Genomic DNA, 19,555 nt, shown 5'->3' on the forward strand with positions numbered 1-19,555 from the left:
TCGAACGGCGTTTAATCATTGAAGAAATACAGTTGTATGATTATTTGGCAGGTGAGTATTCAATCCTAATTAACTCTTGGAGAAGAAAACTACGATCCATGCCATGAATTGATCCGAAAGAGCTTTAATCTATTTCATCCAACTTTAGGCATCTATAGGGTAAGATTTCAACTTCAACATCAAAATAAAGCATAGAAGTGAAATGAATACCATCTGATCAACAAGCATATGGCTTGATATACTCTAGTGAACAGAACTGTTTTATCCCATCACTTTATGCATCGAAGACGGGGTCTTAGAGACACAGCACAAACGAGTCTATTATCGTGTCGCCTTATATCTCATACAAAGACAATACAGGGAAACACAGTGGTCATGTTGCCAATATCATCCCTCCTACCATCACCTCCAGAAGTGGTTCTCTGGTGATTTTCAAGTTTCAGAGGTTCCTGCAGTCCGGGATGTCCTCCATACCTTGCATCAAAGGCCCTGGCCTGAGTCGAAAAGACCAGGTATGAGCTCCATTTAGTCTATTGGAGTCCGATGTTGAAAACAAGACAACAAAGAATGGTCGCAATCAGAGGGTTCACAACGAAGGCATAGGGCGAAGACATTGCCGGTTCAGTCTATGGTTCTCGCCATTCTAAGAACGTAGCATAGTCGTTGTTCGACATGGCGACATATCTGAGCCTATCGCCATGGCTCATGTAGATATTCTCCAGGGTCCACTCGTTCTCCTCTGCAGAACCGGCTATTGCCTCCATTTGACACAGAAGTCAGTCGTGGAACTCTTCCCACTCCATAGTGTCGGATAAGAATAGTGCTCAATCGATAAAAATGATGCTGGTTAATACGGATACTCTGACTGGTAGAGGGTAAGACCGGGGCGAAAGGGTTCCGAACACTGACAACGAAATACAAGATAGAGGTTGGGGCTTCTAGAACGATTGTGGGTGGAGGGACAGAAAGGGATAAGACCCAAGCAGATACCAGACCTATGAGCTGTGAGAAGGAAAGAAACACAGTTGAGGTTGAGGAATAAGAACAGTGTTTACGCTATAACCTGAACAGTGGCAGTGACGTTGCTCCTTCGGCATTGGCTAAAAGGTATGTCACTTTCTCAAAGCTGTTACCAGATACGGAAGCCTATTGGGAACAGCCAATAGTTGTTCCGTATTGAATCATTCAATGACTTAAATCTCAGAGACTAGTGTTCAACTAGGTACACAACAGATAGTCTATTGTTCGGACAGTTTGTATCATATAATTCCCAGATCTTTCGAACAGTATATGCGCAAGTCGCGGTGAATGAGATAAATCACTTGAGTCGTTCTGCCATGGTCCCAAAGGTGTCTTGGATAGTATACAAGTCAAGCTACTATGTCTTCTGTCATGCATCTGTCGCATCACAACAAAGAGCTGAATCAAGTTATTTAATGAAGTTTGCTCGAACGGCTAGATAGCTGCATAGACAGATGTGTCACTTGTTTTTGTTTTGAGAAAATGACAAGCGTCATGTTAAAGCTCGTGTCGATTAGAGACGAAAAATAGCAGAATATAGGGCAACCTGGCCGTAGCACAACGTGGACTCAGTGAATGCTTGCGATGCTGGTTTGCTTTTGAGTCTCTGCATCGAAGGCGACAAGGCTTCTTCTTTGTCCGATTTATCTTGGGAAATTCTAACGCTTAAATTAAAGAATACAATAATGATCCGTCGCCAATCACCTTCCCTTCAATCAAAGGTATCCATGCCCGCCTCCCGGTGAACTCCCATAGCCTCCAGCAGGCGCCAATCCGCCACCATGCGTTGTTCCTGAAACACCACCATAAACTCCCCCATTAACACCTCCATTTGGCCCTCCACTGACTCCAGAGTAAACACCGCCATTGACGCCACCGTACAGGCCGCCATGCGGTCCACCGACGCCTAACGACCCATTACCAGAGCTGTAGCCAACTCCGTAGCCGTACTTGTCTTTGTCCCCTGATGGTCTTGGACTGCCGTCGAACTTGCTTCCTTGGAGTCTTGATGTAGCTTCTGGTGTTCTGCGCCCAAGACTTGTTGGCCGTGGAGGCGGTAGATCGTCCTTTTCGTCTTTGTCTTTTGAGAAGAAATTGAATAAGCACATTTGAAGGATTAATAGGTTGTAAGATAGATATTGAGCAGATAATTGCTTAGGGATAGAGTTCGAGTTGTGAAAATTTAGGTTTTTGTCGTTCAAAAATTTGAGATTAGGAACAAGGTTAAGAAAACACGTATTTAGGGGTAGAGATTGACTTTTAAAACGACAACGGGGAATATTTAGAATTAAGGTTTCTCGTCTCCGACACGCGTTCAGCGTTAAAAAGCGGATTTTAGTGGCTGTGCGAGCCTACTATGGCCAATGGGACAGGCCGCTTGAGCGCTTGGACGGCACCGCCACTAATGCTAGGACCTTGTAGGCGCCTGATCTAGCACAGCCTGAAAGACCCTGCATTCAGCTCTTGCGACACGCACGACACGACAGCATTACGAGGCAGTATCCAGGCCATTAATGGGACTCACATACAGTTTTGTTCTCTTAAGAATGTATCAATGGAATCTCCCGAAGTTCTTAAAGCCTTGACTGCCAGCCTTACGAGAGCGCTACCGCCGAGAACAATCCGTAGCCGGTCGCTAGAAATTAAGCTTCTTATCAGAACAACACATATACTACTTTGTTTCCGCCTTCAAATATCGTATTCACAGTCCTCTTGCATACCTGTACAGGTAAATTTTCGTAGTCAGCAAGTTACTGCGACTTTCCTATATAACTCGCTCCCTGCCAGGCTTGCAACATGAAAGACCAGTACCTCAAAGCACCTGTAGCACACGCTTCATCTCATCACTAGAAAGCTTTCCAGCATATTCGCGAGCACTGCCAAACTGCCCCTTCATATCTGGATCTGCGCCTTGACTCAACAGCCATTTTAACCTTTCAATAGCCCCCGCCATGACAGCATTGACAATTGGATACTGCGCCGTCACATGGCGCGACATCAGCTTGTCATTCACCTGCGCACCGTTTTTCACCAGCAATTCCATGACAGGAATCCTCGCCTCATCAAATTCTTTGCTTGGTGTTACAACTCCGGCATGAGGATTTGATCCCGGCGGATAGGCGCCCGCTGCATAATACAATGGTGCTCCATTGTCAATTTTAGCACCAGCGTTGAGGAGCTTCTGCACCCTTTCAGTGGTACCTATCTCTGCTGCAATCTCGAGTGCCTCGCAAGAATTCGTTTCAGGTTCGCCGAAACGGTCTCGATTGTCCTGTTGTTTGCCAAGATTCGGATCTGCGCCATTCTCAAGGAACCAATCAAGAAGATCATCGTTGCCTGCGCGGATAACAGATGGTAGTAGGACAGCTCCATAGAAACCAGGCGTGTTTACAGTCCAGCCGTGCTGCAGAAGCAGTTCGAATAAGGGCTTTTGCTGGTCTATTGGAGCGGCCAAAGCCCATAATGGAGTTATTCTGGTGATTGGGGCTCCAGAGTCAAGTAAATAGCGCGTAACATCAACCTTGCCGCTACCCAAAGCGTTGAAAAGACCTTCATGAAGGAAGGCTGGCGTGCGAGATTGAGAGGTAACGATGGACTCGACAGTAGATGTATCACCGTCTCGACAGGCCTTGCCGAATTGGACAAAGTCGGGCTGTGAGGCAGCAAAGCCGTTGAAAAGCATGAGATCGCTAGGCTCAATGATGGGAATATCATCGTAGGAGGCACCCATGCGATTGCCCGCGCGTCGCTGTTCTGGTGTCATTCGCTGTAGCTCGTCGAATTGACGCTTGGCCTGGGCGAGGACAATTTGTACTACTGTAGGCGGCATGTTTTGCTGCTGCTGTCGCATCGTCGCCTGTCGGCCCCTCCATGCGAGGGCTTCTTGAGTTTGCCCCGACGACATTGTTTTTGCGGATTTATTCTTGGTCAGTGAACTTTAGTGATGGCATGTAAAACATTAGGTTGTGTAAGGCTGAGGATTCACTGGTTTTGTGCTGATCTTAGCTGACGTAATGCTCTAGTTACTTGAAACATTGATCCTTATTCATTAGTACTAAGCACACAATGAGGGGGAAGGATTCTCGAGTCCTTTCCTCGGGTGGTCGAAAAGCCTTAGAAATGTCCTAAGTTCTATTTAATTTTCGCTCGTACACCGTATATTATATAACTCATTATCTAGTAATGTCGCTTGCCAAATATGTATGCCCCTGAACATTGAGCCGAGAATACAGTGACGACCTAGACCTGTGACAGCACTCGGGAAATTCTATCAAAAAGAATAAACCGTGAAATCATAATAACCCTCAGAACTGCACAATGAAAGAGGCTAGTCCGGCCATAAATAAGGCACCCAACATACGGACAGCACTTGATTCAGCCCCATTAGTTTCCTTCGGTGCCGCAGCATCAGTTGAAGCGCTAGTAGCCGTGACCTCTGCACTTGCAGCCTCAGTCTCACTTCCAGTGGCTTGAGCAGCACTGGAATCCTCTGTTGTCGTGGCCTGAGATGCTCTTTCAAGCAGTTCCTGGCCCTTGGTGATGACAATTGGCAGCGTACCAAACTTGAGCTCAAACTCTTTCGTGATGCTCCCAAGACCAGTCGCAACATCTGTAATACCGTCTTCCCCGGTTTCCTTCGGCAGCGCCATGGTCGTACAAATCTGAGGCGTCCCACTGCTCACAAGGCACTCAACAGAGCTGGCGCCGCCCAGATCATTCAAAGCCAACATCCAATGGAAGACGCCTGTTGAAGCCGCGCCAGCTGGGACAGTCTTACTTGCCCATGGTCCGATTACAATGGAGTTATTGTACCCAGATGATTCGCATGCTGCGGAGACTTCGTCGGGACAGTATAATTGTATTGTTGTCGCTGTTGGATTGGCGGCGATGACTACGGCTGAGGGCGTTTGTTCTTTGTAGAGAGCAAAGGGAAGTATGAAAACTGGTGTGGTTAGTGCCGACGACATTTTAGTTATAACGAATGACGATGGTGGGATGTTGGCGATGAAGAGTCTTGAGTGGGATGGTCAGGCTTTAAGTGAAACAACGGGGCGCATGGATCTCGGCGAATTCTGAAAATGGAATGTCAACTGATGATTCTGGTTGGTCAACTCATAGTCCGATGAATAGGAGCCTGCTAGGGCTGAGCTTGGCTGGTAATTTCGGGTTCATGGCTAAAGCCGGCTAATCTGATGGCTCGCAATCAAGCGGAATTGAGTTCTGATACATACTCTCAATGTGATTACCTTGTAACATACTAGTCTCCTACTGTGATCCAAGATGGCATCTGACTAGTTCATGATAAGAGAAGCAATCAAAGCCATGGCCACAACGCCCGCAACACAGACAGCATTCGATCCAGCCCCATTCGTTTCCTCCGGTGACGATGTATCAGTTGAAGTTGCTGTAGCTTCCCCCAGTAGCTCCTGGCCAGCAGTGATAACAATTGACATGTACGTAAATTGGGCTGCCAATGTCTCGTCTGGATACATATTCGCCGCGGTTTCAGTAACTGGGCCTCCATAAATATCTTCATCCACCCAAGTCCTGGTTTGCATCGCTGTGACCAAGCTCGTGTATGTCTGAGGCATGCCGCTACTCATAAGACACTCCACAGACAGAGCTGTCCCCCAGTAGCTATTAGCAAGATAAAAATGAAATGTGCCTGTCGATGCTGAGCCTTCTGGAACGACAGTACTAGCCCATGGTCCGACAACAAAGGTGTTGCTGTATTCAAATGGACAATCGGATTGGACGGGACATCCCAACTCGATAGTCGTCGCTGTAGGATTAACGCTTATAACCGAACCCGTTGGAGTGTGTATCATGTACTCTTCGGCGTCATAAATGAACAAGGTCGGGGTGACTGGTGGGAAGGTTTCGGTCGCGGCTTTCCGTCGTGAAGCAGAGACCTCGCTGGCGTCCTCTGTCGGTGTAGCTTGGAAATCAGTTCCCAGCTGCTCCAGGCCCGAGGTGAGGACGATCGGCAACTGAACAGTATCCAGCATGTCCTCCGTCTCAGTTACAGTCCAGCTATGGCTCGTCCACTCCCTCTCTGTATGCGATCTGGCATAACCTCGCGAAACTTGAAGGCCAGTACAAGTCTTACGTATGCCAGAGCTCATAAGACACTCATACGACAATTCCTCACTGTCCCACTCCCAATGCCATCGAAACGTTCCAGTGGAAGGTAGTCCTTCTGGAACTACTGTACTGGCCCATGGCCCGACCACGAAGGTATTGTTATAGTTCTGGCCACAGTCGATCTTCCCATGGATTCTTGGGCAGCCTAGCCCGATTGTTGTTGCAGTGGGATTCGCGTCTATGACTGAACCGGTTGGTCTCACCATAGTGTAAATGGCCGCGGAAATGATATTGACGGTTGTCGTAAGTGCGGATGACATTTTGAAAAGAGATGCGGATGAGGCAGAAGTAACCTCAGACACGGCTGAGCTGGTACCGGCAGTAGAAACATTCAGCTAAATCTCCAACTTTTATAGAATCAGAAAAACATGAAGCGGTCGGTGATCTCCAAGAATGGAAGCTCGAATATCATGGTTTCCATTGGTTCTTCCATCGCCAAGCAGAAAAAGCCACTGCCAAGATTGTGATGTATTGATGGTTAAAGCCGGATAATCGTTTGAATAGAGACAAGTTGAGTCTCTTTCGGGCACGTTGGCTCCCTCCCGACATATGGGAATTCATAAGTCAGTAAAACTGGAAAACTCCGAAAAGCAAAGGCCTGTGTTGCCAATAGGTTCATTTGTCGAAGGTTGGGAATTAAGTCCTCCACTGTTATGTATTTGGTGCCATTGATCATCAACTGAACCTGACTTCTCGACAGCGCTTTGGGAACATTTGACACTCATCGATCACACAGACTCTAATGCCTTATCATATCTTTCACATGAGTCAAAAACTTTCTTCACCGTCTGACTCGGATGGATAGTCCATTTTCCAATAAATAGGTAGTAATCATTCTGCATGCTATCATCTCTGCCCTCTGTGTTACTGTATTGGCTCGGCAACAGCATGCAGTAATTTTAAGCCATATAATAATCTTCCCTCTCCTGTGAGTTCACACTTGTGAGAATAGCGTATTCAATGGGCTAATATTGATAGCGTATCCTCGGCGAGCAGAATTCATCCCGCTTTCGGGCAAACTGATACCTCTAGGTTCTAATGCTGGGATAAGGCTACAATTTCTCAATCATAAGTCTCAACTGTAAGCGATGATCTTACTAGTATCTTAGAAATTCTGTCGGAATGCCTGATAAATTGGTATAAAATATCTGATATCATGCAAGCCTACCGAACGACTGAGCTAGTAGCTCAAATTCGAATTCAGTCAGGTATCAGATCGTTTTGACCTGAACTTACAGCTATCTCATATGTGAAACTATATTACCCACGTTTATTCTTCCAAATGACGAGACTCCATGAGAAGGAAGCACGCTTTCTTCGTAGTAATTCGACTGGAATTGCTCCCATCCTAAGCTAATCAACGCCCGCGTCATACTCGAGTTGTCAAGCCACAAAGAAGGAATGTCAGTGAAATAAAAATCTTATAATTAAAGCGATATCTACAATTGAGTCATTCCTGTTGTAGGTTATAAATACACTCAAGAACAGCCAATCTGAAACTAAACTGCAACATCGCGCACAGTGAAGATAAGCCCGCAGTGGTTCTTATCACCCAATCAGCGGCTTTGTTCTTATCGCGAAGACTCAACCATTTAATACCCTGTTATCCCAGACTTTGAGCCCCCAAACCAATTGCCCGCTTCAATCGACAGATACCAATACTCATGTGACACAGAAGCACATGACAGGGAAACGATCACGAAAAGGCTGTGGTGAGTGTAGAAAACGAAGGCGTAAGTGCGACGAAGTGAAACCGAGCTGCGGCCAATGCGTTTCGAATCAGCGGAGCTGCAAATATGAGTTGAGGCTTGTTTGGAGTCAGGCTGTACATAACAGACGAAATGGTATGCACATCCCAGAAATGAAGGCAATGTCACTTACTGACCCCATTGAGTAGGCTCAAGTAGTTCAATAAGTTTCAGCGGCAGCTCGGAACTCAGCACAGAACAGGATAACTCCATATTGTTGATACCCGAGTCCCTTCCAAATGGCTTGGCGCTCCCAAGGCGATACAAAAAGCTGCTGCATCACTTTGCTGAAGGCGTTCTGGCATCATTATCGAGTCACCCAACCATACATGATGACTTTCGTCGTGGCCTTATGCCCACCATGCTCGAATCTCCCCATCTCCTCTCTGCTAGCCTGGCACTATCGACCGCAAGTTTTGAGTCAAGAGGTATGACAGAAGTTGAAGGAACCAGCACATCTAGGATCATGGAACATCTTCAGTCATCTGGCCTGCCACTACTGAGATCAGCGTTGGCACAAGGACAGCAGAGCGAGATTCTTATTGCAACATGTCTGATCTGGTGCCTGGCCGATGTCTTTTCGGGACAGCAGGGGATGTTTAGGTGGCCGATTCATCTACAGGGTATCAAAGCTCTTCTCCACGGCCGTCATGATTATCAGAGATTCGTGGCGGGTGACACAGCCTTGAGATCTGCGATGAAGCATCTCTTCATGCTGTATCGGAGTTTGGAGACTCTACCGCACGTACCTAAAATAACATCAGAGAAGGTCAACTTGATCGTTCCCGCGAACACGGCATACAATCATCAGATTGATGGCTTTCTGGGGTATAGCGAAGAGCTGCTCGACATATTACAACAAATCAATGCATATACACCAGGATCAGGGTCAGAAGTCTCTGCTATTGATGCAGATACCTTACTCGGCAAGCTGAACGCTATGATAAGGAGGGATGTCAAGTCGCCGCCAGGCGTATCAATTTCCTCGCTTTCATCACAATCAGGTCGCGACTTTGCACTCTGCAACAAAGTCTTTCAACAAGCGACTCTGATTCAGCTATATCGACAATTATACGGCCTACCCTCATCATCACAACCTATACAAAATGCTGTTCATACTATGAGCGGAATGATAAGCAACATGGCCCAAGGAGAGCCATGCAACACTTGGGTCGCGATGGCGATGCCTCTGTTTACAGTAGGTTGTGAGGCTTACAAGGAGGAGCAGAAGACCTTCATTCTTGACAAGATCCACAAACTTGAGATTTGTATCGGCTCGTTGCATGTCAAGGTGATTGAGCAGGCGCTCCAAGATATTTGGAAAATCAGAGAAGATTGCAACGATTTCGAGGGGAATCTGTGTGCCAGTCACTTGCTGGGTGAGTTACCCCCTTAAACCTTCTATCAAGCACAAGGCTGACGGCACCTTGACGAACAGAAAATTTGTCATATAATATTGTTTTATTTTGAAGAGCTCCGACTATAAAATGCAAGCTCAAACCGAACGCATTAAGCGCACCCTATCTGTGTTCAATTTGTATGCAACATCGAATATCTCAGTGGAGATATGGAGATATTTAGTCCATTGTTGCCGAGAGCGACTTTAAACATCGTCATTTTACAGCTCCTCTTCCTTCTTGCCCTCAACCATTCGGCTGAGAGGTCCTTTCTTGACCATGATAGACATAACCTCGTAGAGAACGTCAGCTGCCGCCATGGTAGTGTGCTCGGCATTAGTGTCGTAGGCAGGCTATACCTCTTCGTTAGTCTTGATCATTATTACCTAGACTCCAGGAGTAGAACTTACGGCAACCTCAACAATGTCTGCAGCAATGAGGTTCAAGCTTTCCAAGCCTCGAATAATGGTTCGAAGCTCTCGGGTAGACCAGCCTCCCGTCTCCGGAGTACCAGTAGCAGGGGCGAAAGCTGGGTCAAGGGTATCGATGTCGATAGACAGGTAAACAGGGCGGTCAGTGCCGACACGCTTGAGAATCTTCTCAATGATACCATCAGTGCCAATGGTGTCGATTTCTCGAGCCTCCACGATCTCGAAGCCACAGTATCCATCGTTGTCGTAGTCGCTGGGGCCACTTAAGGTAGTTCTGATACCAGCATGGATGTTGGTATCATTGCGAAGCAGGCCTTCCATAGCGGCGTGGTAGAAGTATGTGCCGTGGTTGATGGCAGCGACCTCTGATGGGGACCCACCAAAGACCTTAGGCTTCCCTGTTTATCTGTCAGTAATAACAAGGGAGTGAAGGCATGCTAAGACATACAGGTGTCAAGATGACTGTCGAAGTGAATCACTGTCACGGGTCCATAGGCACGGTTGATGGATCGAAGGAGGGGTAGAGTGATAGTATGGTCACCTCCAAGGGTGATGACTCTAGGAAGAGTTCGGCTTTTGAGGGCTGGACCAGACTTGTCTGCATCTGTGGCTGGTGGGCGAGAGAGGATGTTGTAGTGGCCTTCCTCGATCTGTCGAAGGGCCCACTGGTTATCGTACCTTCAGGCCGTCAGTACAACAATACATGAGATGAGAGACTACTTACGAGGTAACTGGGATGTCACCACAGTCAAGCACTGTTGCCCAGCTGTTGAAAGGGTTAGTAGCCAAAGGTACATTGTAACCTCCACTACAGAATGAGTTAGTCTTAACGTTGGAAAGGCAATTCGAAGGCTGGCTTACTAAAGGTTGAGTCTTCGAGAGCCTTGTCGGATACCAGAAGGTCCAAAGCGAGCACCAGGTCTATAAGAAGTGCCTGTATCAAAGGGAGCACCGATGAAAGCAATGTCATACTTGATGCTGTTTGCCTTCAAGCATGGCTGGTATGGAAGACGGCCGAAGGTGCTAATACCAGAGAAGACGGAGTCGGCCTAGACTTCATCAGCTTGATTTGTCACAATGGAGTTAGGATACTTACCTGAGTACCGCCATCGCCGGGAAGGGTGTTGTACCAGAGACCTTGGTGAGGACCTGACATGGGCTCTTGGTCATGACTATGGTCACCATGGGCCAGAGCCACGGAAGCAAGGCTTAGAGAGACGAGGGACTTGTAGAACATTCTGAGAGAGATTTTGAGGAGCAATGTTAAGAGTGCTGTATGGTGTGAATGGTAGAGTCATAGCAAGTATTTATGCCATGTCATAGCTCGGCTTCCGGAGACACTCAAATCAGGATCACAGTTACATTCATGCTAACCACTGGTCCATCATTGCACCAACGTAATTCAATCTCCCAACTAATTCCTCTTTCTCCAAAGTGATATCATCACAAAAGCTTCCTACAGAAACCATCATCACTTACAACCTCAAAATCAACGGGCGTCCAAGAAGCGCGTAGATATCTGAAATAGGCTAGTCTGGGGTAAATTCCTCGATGCAGCTAGAATCAGATCGGCACCCCGCAACCTCCGCATTCTTATCGTGGCTAAGTTGCCGAATCGAGTAAACCTATGATATGTGCTGATAAGCTTCTTGTGCGACGATGAATTCTCGTTGATGCTTTTCGAGGTAATATTGTGTTACGTTTGGCGGAAGTTGATGATCGTGAGGTTGCAAATCCCGCAGACTAACGAAAAATGGCGCGTTGCAGCTGAATATGCCGACATCCCACCATGACTGCGTGCTTATCAGCAGTTCTGTGTTGGCAAAAGTTTTTACCAAACTGTAATAGTGCCTCTTACCAGCTTCGAATTTCGAAGGGTGGTGATCGGATTCAAGTAATTGGAAGATCCTGTTGGAGTTCCCTGAGCTTTGCTGGCTTTGCTGAAGTCCTGAAGCCTTCTCTTTCATCACCATCACCATCACCATCCCAGGGAGTCGCTGAAACCACACAAACAGCAAGCAAAATGGCTCCCCAATCTCAAACTCGCCGTCCTCACTTTGAGTCCTTCCCAGACGAAGAAACCCCTCTAATCCAACCCATCCAAGACTCTTCCATCGAACCCAAGAGTCGCTCACCATGGCTAGACGAAACCATCATACTCGTCAAAGCCTCTGTACCAGTTATACTGGCATACATGCTCCAGAACAGCCTTCAAACCATCTCTATCCTCATGGTTGGCCGTCTTTCACCCGAATCCCTTGCGACCGCTGCGTTCTCCTACATGTTTGCCATGGCAACAGCTTGGCTCATTGCTCTCGGCGGCACAACTGCCCTCGATACGCTCGGCTCGAGTACCTATACAAGCTCGAAGAATAAACATGACCTGGGAATACTGCTGCAAAGAGGCTTGTTTGTCTTGACTGGCTTCTATGCAGTGGTTGCTGTTATCTGGTGCTTCTCTGGATACATCTTCCGGGCTCTTGGACAGGAAGAATTTATCTGTGTTCAGGGACCCAAGTTCTTGCAGTTGCTCATTCCTGGTGGTCTCGGTTACGTATGGTTTGAGGCCATGAAGAAGTTTCTTCAAGCACAAGGCATTTATCGCCCTGGCACCTATGCACTACTCGTCACTTCTCCTCTTAACGCTTTGCTCAACTACATCTTCATCTATCCTCTCGGGTTCGGTCTTTATGGATCCCCCATTGCCACTGGCATCTCGTACTGGCTTTCCTTCTTCATATTGGTTGGTTATGCCACCTTCGTCAAGGGAGGCGAATGCTGGGGCGGACTTGAGCCACGTCGAGCTCTTCAGCATCTTGGCCCTTTTGCAAAGCTTGCTTTTCTCGGCGTCATTCACGTTGGTACAGAGTGGTGGGCTTTTGAGATTGTTGCTCTTGCAGCAGGCCGTCTCGGAACGATCCCTCTAGCTGCTCAATCTGTTGTCATGACCTTAGATCAAATCATCAACACTATTCCCTTTGGGCTGGGGGTTGCTGCATCTTCTAGGTTGGGCAATCTCTTGGGTTTGGGGGATCCGCTACAGGCAAGACGATGTGCTCACGCCGCAGCACTACTATCTGTGTTCTTTGGAACCGTCATCCTCGCGATCCTCATGTCTACAAAGAATGTCATCGGTCGCTTGTTCAACGACGATGAAGACGTCATTTCACTTGTCGCTCACATCATGCCTTACGTAGCACTTTTCCAGATCGCAGACGGCCTCAACGGAAGCTGTGGAGGAGCGTTGCGAGGCATGGGGCGACAATGGGTTGGGGCACTTGTCAATTGTGTCAGCTACTATGGAGGCGCACTACCAGCGGGCATTTGGCTTGCTTTTCATGGATGGGGTCTTTCTGGACTTTGGGTTGGACAATGTGTTGCCCTCTTTCTGGTTGGTATTCTAGAGTGGATTATCATTGCTTTATGTGACTGGCGAAAAGAGATTCAGAGGGCTGCAGACAGAATTGAGAATGGTGGCATGGAGATTGTGCATTGAGATAGATTGCCAGGTAGAAAATATTAGATCAGTCAACCTCACTCTAGAATCATGAAAATCTTTTCACCGACACCTTCAAAGTTCTGTCCATTCCATCATTCACCCCCGATTTCACAAGAAGTCAGCGCGCGGCACATATCGTCCCTTGGACCTAAGTTCTCCGCATGAATAATGTTGTAGCAAAGTCGTAAGATTCTGGACCGATGTAACGGTTCTGCGCCGAGATAAGACGGAAATCTGGAACCCCCAATTGATAAGGCGAGCTGGGGTAACAATTAGTCTCGCATTATAGCAAAACCCTCTGCTCTGATAAGGAAAACGTGGTATCGGCATCCGTCTGCCGCATGATAAACATGGTGCTAGCCAGAATAGGGTCGCACACGCACAGGAGCCTATCTCCGTGTTACTTATCTTTGCCTCATATGGCCATGCATATATAGATATAAGTGCATGCGTCTCAATTGAAAATGGTGGTTTGCAGAGGAAATTGTAGCATGTGATTGTGTGTAATTGTGTCCAAGCCTACCTTCTTGTACCATCTTTGATCACAGTACTCAATCAGTCGGCTGACTTGCCAAACTCGCAATGGAGGTTGATAAGGTCAACGGTGGTATTCTTGAGAAAGGAGACATCACTGAAGGAGAAACAACCGAACAAGGCTCCGTCATCAATGCCTCCGGCCATACGGATCAGCTTACTCGGCAGTATGGTCTCGTTGGGCTCACAGGCATTGCAGTGACAGTCAACAATGCCTGGGTTGTCCTTGGTTCCTCAATCTCTGTCTCTATTCTCAGTGGTGGCATTTCAGGTGTCATCTATGGTCTCATAGTAGCAGTGATCTACTACACTTTCATCGGCTTGAGTATATCAGAGGTATGCATAATCCAACCCGACTTGTTTTGGTCCATCTGACACCTTTGAAGTTTGCTTCGTCATGCCCCAGCTCCGGTGGTGTCTATCACTGGGCAACTATAGCTGCCGGACCAAAATGGGGTCGTGTCACTGGCTTCTACACAGGATGGATCAACTTCTACGGCTGGATGTTCGGTCTCGCATCTCTTGTCCAAGTCGCTGCCAACGCAGGTGTTCAATGCTATGCCACTCTCACTCCCGGCTTCTCTCCATCAGCATGGCATGTCTATGTCGCGTACCTGATCGTCATCTGGCTCAGTACCTTCGTCGTCATTTTCTCAAACCGACTTGTTCCCTACACCCAGAAACTTGGCCTGTTCCTCGTTGTTGCAGGCGGTCTTGTGACCATTATTATTGTCGCTGTCATGCCCTCAAAGCATGCTTCTAGTGACTTTGTATGGAACTCATTTCATGAGAACAATCTGACTGGATGGAATGACGGCGTTGCGTTCATGGTTGGCATTCTTAATGGAGCTTTCACGATTGGAACTCTCGATGCTATCACTCATATGGCTGAAGAGGCCAAGAACCCAAAGAAAGACCTACCTAGAGCCATCTTTTTATACATCTCCATTGGCGGTGTCTATGCTTTAGCTTTCGCTATGGTCTTGGGATACGCCATTTCTGATTTATCTGTTCTCCAAGGCAACTCCAACACATTTCCGTTGGCTGGTATCTACCATCAAGCGACTGGGAGTGCTGCAGCCACATTCGCATTGCTGTTCATTATTCTCATCTCGTCTCTTTGCTGCGTCATGGGAACTGTGCTGACCAACTGCCGTACATACTGGTCCTTGGCTCGAGACCAAGCGGTGCCGTTCTCAAATTATTTCAGCAGAGTGAGTGCGAAGTTTGGTACCCCAGTCGAGTCAACTCTGTTCGTGGCAGTCATTGCCTCAGGTATCGGTGCAATTCCATTGGGAAGTTCGGTCGGTTTCAGTAACTTGACCGGATCCTTCATCATCATCACAACTGTGTCTTATGCTAGCCCAATTGTATCAAATGTCATGAGTGGCCGCAAACGATTCTCGCCTGGCCCCTTCCACCTGAAGAACCTCGGGTACTGGATCAATGGACTTACTATACTACTGATTGTGGTATTTGACGTGTTCTTTTGTTTCCGTAAGTATTCCTTAACCCGTGTGTTCTCTAAGATCTCACTGACCGCTGGTAGCCTTCGGTATTCCCTTCGATGCAACAACGATGAACTACAACTCCGTCATTCTGTGCGGTCTATGTTTCTTGATTACGGTTTGGTGGTTCCTGTCAGCCTCGAAGCATTACCCAGGGCCTACATTTCATCAGGTGTATGACAGAGATGAAAACAAAGAGGCGGCATCATAGGAACGCGCAGATTACATTTCAGTTCTCCTGTAACACATATATAAGCTGCCAACATAATTACTGATTCCCTCTTCCCATTTCAGGAATCTATGTCCACCAAGTTTCGTCCCAGTCGGAAGGACTTCGCTGCCACGCAAGCCCCCTTGGCCTCTCCCCCTTCACCTCCTCCTAAGGGTTCCAGCCACTTGTCAATGGCCTCAGGTGCTGTCTCCATATCGAAAGAACCAGGCCATCCATGGTCTCGATAGATCTGCCTCACATACTGGACATCCAGATCAGTTCCCCACTCCTCTGTCTGATTAGTCACCTCTTCCTCCGTGATTCTTCCACCATGCTCTGGCACCTTTTCTACCTCGATTGTAACCTGGCGTCTCCCAGGGATAAGCTTCAAGGTCTCGTATTGTTCCTTGAGATAGTCGAAGAATTGCTCAACTGGTATGACATCAAGCATGTCACCAGCAAGGAAGTCTTCAAAGATCTCACAGTCTTTGACATTAAGCCAAAGCTCACGACTGAGGCTCTCATGACCCACTGCAATACAAACAACATCGCTGGGGTCCATCTGCTCTCCCTCTGATGACCAAAATCCCCAGTCTTTATGGTAGTTCTTGTGCTTCTCAAAATCGTCAAGAGTGAAGGCAATGAGATCAAGAAGTTTGGACTTGTAGTGGACATATTCGATACATGTGTTGTCAAAGTGGGGAAGATGGCGGATGACTTGGATAGCATAGTCAGATTTGAAGTGTGCACACGAATCTGGAGTGAGTTCTGGCCATCCAGTCTGTGGAGGGATCTTGAGGTAAGACTTGTCGTAATGCAAAGTTGTGAGGAACGTGTAAAAACCAATAAGCAAAGCCCTGGGTTCATCGGGTGTCAATCGTGGCTCTTGTGGTTCATCAGAGATATCTGAGCCCTCATAGGAGTCGCCATCTGACGCAGGAGGCGTTAGAGGAGTTTCTGGTTCAGCCATGGCGAAGTGCTTTATAGGAGAACTCAGGTCCAACTCGGCACGAGTGATGCTTTCGGGGATTTCCGCAATCATTCTGGCTACTCCACAGTAATAGGCAAAACCTCAAGAGACAGCCAACAACATCCTCACGATGGCGCCATTCTCCACAGTGTTGGCAACCCCATGTTCATAGACAAAGGATCATTAAAGTTGATCACCAATTGTCTGATTGGGAAGAACCTCAAAGCTTCGAAACTCCAACCGAGAGACTGATGACTTTAGATTGGATCTTCTTGTAATTAATCGCAGCTTTAACCTTGACACTACTGTGCAAGAGCTAAAGGTCTGTGGTAGCGATACGTGCATAGTGAAACTTCCTCTTATTTGGCTATTAGTCAAGGGTCCAGGATACTGGGAATTACAAGGACAGCATTCTCGATTACTGTAGCGATTAATATCGCGCGACAGCGTCCTTGTCCGATAGAATTTGGTGCTCATGATGGCAGTTGTCTTCAACCCATAGGCCAGTCACAGTCCAGCACGTGTGTCATCATGCATAAGGCGGAGTCGGTGAGGCTCAGCGCCCAGCACTTGTCAGATGAGGCAGACTCAGCTTTATTACCTACCCCGGGAATTTCTCCATCTCACCCGTAACTGCGAATCCTTTCATATTCATCAGAATGGCAGAAATTCTCGGCCTGGCCTCCAGTATCATCACAATAGTGGAGGTGGCTGGAAAGCTCGGCACCAACACCATTCGACTCAAGCGATTATGGGACGAAGTACAAGATGTCCCAGCTAGCATTCAGAGATGCATCGAGCAATTGGAGATCTTGGCCCCCGCCATCGAGGAAATGGACCACGAGTTTGAGAAGACCCGGAATATGATACAGAACGACTCGGCTGCCAAGCGAAGTCTTGAATATTCACGGAAAGCGGTAGAGACTCTCGACACTTTGGTGAGAGACATGGAGACACAGATCAGCGTAGCAAAGACCAGCAAGAGACTGGTAGCCCAACTCAAAGTCAGGATCAAAAGAGACGTGATTGAAGATCACCAGCTTCGACTCACGTCAGCACTTCAACTGCTGTCTCTTTCCCAACAAACCTATCTCATGTAAGTCATTCGCCATATTGTTTGATGAAAGCATGGATTGACGTTGACAGTGCTTTATCACGCGCGCAACCGGGGATTATAATTTCCGAGATAAGGAGCTGGCAGGACACAGAGTATCAGAAGCAACTTTCAGTAGGCACTGAAGAAGATAAGCAGTCCATGCAAAGTGAAGAACCTGAAGGGGTACAGGCTGGGGAGTCTCAAAGCAACTTCAAGTCTCCTGCATCTCGCGACTTTAGCTTTTGGTCCGCCAAAAGGCCATTGCCGCGAAGGCGGCCCGGTCTACTAGGCAGCTTTACTTCCCAATATTATGAGATTGCCGAAAGTTCTTCGATTCACCACGTGCCAGACAAGGCACAACGTTAGTTCATCTTCGTTATCCCGCGCAAATGCTACGAAAATTGCTAATGTTGCTTCTAGTCTTCCAAGCAAGGATACAGATGCCTTGGTTAATGCAAAGATCTTGGGACTTGTCAGTACTTCGGGCATCAACTGGGTGGACTCTCCAATTGAACACCAGAAACATGCGGCCCTGGGATGCCAAAATAATCCAGGCTGTTGCAAATGGGCAAGTTGAACATATTATCGAGCTTCTCAAGAGCAAAGAGGCATCAATCTACGACGTGGATCCCGATGGATATTCGTTGCTGGAGGTGAGTTGCCAGGTCTTTCGATCAAACGCAGTCTGACTTTTTAGCTTGCCCTGAGGAGCCAACAGACCGAATCCATCAAGGCTCTCATCCTCATGGGGATGAAGGTTTCTGAAAGTGATTCGAAGACTTTCGTTTCGTATATATGTATGTCGCTCTGGAAGGACCCTCAAGCAGAGAGCGTAATAGAGCTTGGCAGTCAATGGGCAGCAGAAATAGAGGGACTATTAAGCGAGCCTCTAGTACAAGGTTACTTCAAAGTAGCCTTCTGGAGAGTTCCCAGTTTATACCCTCTTTTATCGGAGATAGAATCTGTCTGTCAAGTGTTACCCTCATTTGACTGGGTTGATGTCAACCCAAGGGTTCCTTTAAAGTTGATAAAAAGTGGACTCGCTGAAACTTCAGACTTCCCTCCAGACCTCTGCTGCTTACATTCGCTTGTTAGCTCAAGTCTTATATACCAGTATTTCCATACACTCTTGAACAGCGACGAGAGCTTCCATGACTGGAGGCGTTTGGCGAGGAAGGTGTTTCTGGGAGTCCCCCTTCTGGATATTGTTCATCCCCATGATGGAGGTTTCTGTAGTCTCAGTGGTATCATTGAAGCACTATGGAAGCGACAATTTCGACTTCTCCCCTTTGCAAGGTGGATACGAAGAGCTGTTAGTCTATGGCTCGAAGATCTTGCAGCGGCTGGCATCAACCTAGAAGAGTATATGAGTCTAGAACTCCGATACAGCCGGGATTACCAAAACAATAGCGTGTACAAGGGCACGAAAATGGAGATCCGGCCAGGGACGCGTTTACCGGGGTCTGGGCCATCACTGGTAGTTCTTTCAGTTGGACCACATGCTGATGATTGGTCTTTTTCTTGGGATCCCTGTGTGGAGGAGTTGTCCGGCGATTTCTGGACGGCACTTGAAGATGCTCAGTTGAAAGTCCCCGGTACATGGGTTGACGAGAGAACTGAAGATTCTGTATGCCTTATGGGAGATAGGGTTAATTGTTGGCTCCGGTGGTACGAGAGGAAGTACTGCGAGGGGTTTCGAGTACGAGGAATATTGACGTGCCAGGAGTTTCGCCACATGAACCATGGTTCAGATAGTGACTTATGGTTGGTTAAGGAGATCCTAGACTGCTGTTAGTAACTTGTTGACGGATGGAGTTGGACATTCGACCTAAACTGGATTTTGAAATGACATCGCTGACGCTGATCTATCCTAAATAGCTAGGAGAGCCGAGATTGTAATTCCTACGATGCCTCCTACCACAGCTTTTGACTTGCGTTCACCCTACAATTATTGTTGTCTTTACCTTCTTTTCCGACTCGTCGACTTTAGATATAC

General features: G+C 47.5%; 10 protein-coding genes; 4 read left to right on the forward strand and 6 right to left on the reverse strand.

Moving 5' to 3' along the window:
• Positions 1 to 1,736: 1,736 nt before the first annotated feature.
• FFUJ_14576 (uncharacterized protein) lies at positions 1,737 to 2,129 on the reverse strand (the record flags this gene model as incomplete). Its single annotated transcript, XM_023576525.1, has 1 exon — positions 1,737 to 2,129. The coding sequence occupies one exon, from the start codon at positions 2,127 to 2,129 to the stop codon at positions 1,737 to 1,739; it is 393 nt and encodes a 130-aa protein (XP_023429706.1).
• Positions 2,130 to 2,833: 704 nt separating this feature from the next.
• FFUJ_14577 (uncharacterized protein) lies at positions 2,834 to 3,925 on the reverse strand (the record flags this gene model as incomplete). Its single annotated transcript, XM_023576526.1, has 1 exon — positions 2,834 to 3,925. The coding sequence occupies one exon, from the start codon at positions 3,923 to 3,925 to the stop codon at positions 2,834 to 2,836; it is 1,092 nt and encodes a 363-aa protein (XP_023429707.1).
• A 400-nt stretch (positions 3,926 to 4,325) lies between these two features.
• Positions 4,326 to 4,988, reverse strand: FFUJ_14578 (uncharacterized protein; the record flags this gene model as incomplete). Its single annotated transcript, XM_023576527.1, has 1 exon — positions 4,326 to 4,988. The coding sequence occupies one exon, from the start codon at positions 4,986 to 4,988 to the stop codon at positions 4,326 to 4,328; it is 663 nt and encodes a 220-aa protein (XP_023429708.1).
• Positions 4,989 to 5,312: 324 nt separating this feature from the next.
• On the reverse strand, positions 5,313 to 6,425 carry FFUJ_14579 (uncharacterized protein; the record flags this gene model as incomplete). Its single annotated transcript, XM_023576529.1, has 1 exon — positions 5,313 to 6,425. One exon carries the CDS (start codon positions 6,423 to 6,425, stop codon positions 5,313 to 5,315), a length of 1,113 nt encoding a protein of 370 aa, XP_023429709.1.
• Positions 6,426 to 8,274: 1,849 nt separating this feature from the next.
• On the forward strand, positions 8,275 to 9,309 carry FFUJ_14580 (uncharacterized protein; the record flags this gene model as incomplete). The annotated part of the gene is made up of 1 exon (XM_023576530.1): positions 8,275 to 9,309. One exon carries the CDS (start codon positions 8,275 to 8,277, stop codon positions 9,307 to 9,309), a length of 1,035 nt encoding a protein of 344 aa, XP_023429928.1.
• A 222-nt stretch (positions 9,310 to 9,531) lies between these two features.
• Positions 9,532 to 10,978, reverse strand: FFUJ_14581 (related to agmatinase; the record flags this gene model as incomplete). XM_023576531.1 has 6 exons in its annotated part: positions 9,532 to 9,663; positions 9,721 to 10,139; positions 10,190 to 10,419; positions 10,466 to 10,549; positions 10,603 to 10,790; positions 10,838 to 10,978. The coding sequence occupies 6 exons, from the start codon at positions 10,976 to 10,978 to the stop codon at positions 9,532 to 9,534; spliced, it is 1,194 nt and encodes a 397-aa protein (XP_023429710.1).
• A 786-nt stretch (positions 10,979 to 11,764) lies between these two features.
• FFUJ_14582 (related to ethionine resistance protein) lies at positions 11,765 to 13,237 on the forward strand (the record flags this gene model as incomplete). Its single annotated transcript, XM_023576532.1, has 1 exon — positions 11,765 to 13,237. The coding sequence occupies one exon, from the start codon at positions 11,765 to 11,767 to the stop codon at positions 13,235 to 13,237; it is 1,473 nt and encodes a 490-aa protein (XP_023429711.1).
• Positions 13,238 to 13,822: 585 nt separating this feature from the next.
• On the forward strand, positions 13,823 to 15,493 carry FFUJ_14583 (related to cholin permease; the record flags this gene model as incomplete). XM_023576533.1 has 3 exons in its annotated part: positions 13,823 to 14,110; positions 14,161 to 15,271; positions 15,324 to 15,493. 3 exons carry the CDS (start codon positions 13,823 to 13,825, stop codon positions 15,491 to 15,493), a joined length of 1,569 nt encoding a protein of 522 aa, XP_023429712.1.
• A 79-nt stretch (positions 15,494 to 15,572) lies between these two features.
• On the reverse strand, positions 15,573 to 16,535 carry FFUJ_14584 (uncharacterized protein; the record flags this gene model as incomplete). Its single annotated transcript, XM_023576534.1, has 1 exon — positions 15,573 to 16,535. The coding sequence occupies one exon, from the start codon at positions 16,533 to 16,535 to the stop codon at positions 15,573 to 15,575; it is 963 nt and encodes a 320-aa protein (XP_023429929.1).
• Positions 16,536 to 17,122: 587 nt separating this feature from the next.
• FFUJ_14585 (uncharacterized protein) lies at positions 17,123 to 19,354 on the forward strand (the record flags this gene model as incomplete). XM_023576535.1 has 4 exons in its annotated part: positions 17,123 to 17,559; positions 17,610 to 17,920; positions 17,980 to 18,212; positions 18,257 to 19,354. The coding sequence occupies 4 exons, from the start codon at positions 17,123 to 17,125 to the stop codon at positions 19,352 to 19,354; spliced, it is 2,079 nt and encodes a 692-aa protein (XP_023429930.1).
• Between the last annotated feature and the right edge of the window lie 201 nt (positions 19,355 to 19,555).

Source organism: Fusarium fujikuroi, chromosome FFUJ_chr04 (assembly GCF_900079805.1).
Source record: "Fusarium fujikuroi IMI 58289 draft genome, chromosome FFUJ_chr04".
NCBI lineage: Eukaryota > Fungi > Ascomycota > Sordariomycetes > Hypocreales > Nectriaceae > Fusarium > Fusarium fujikuroi.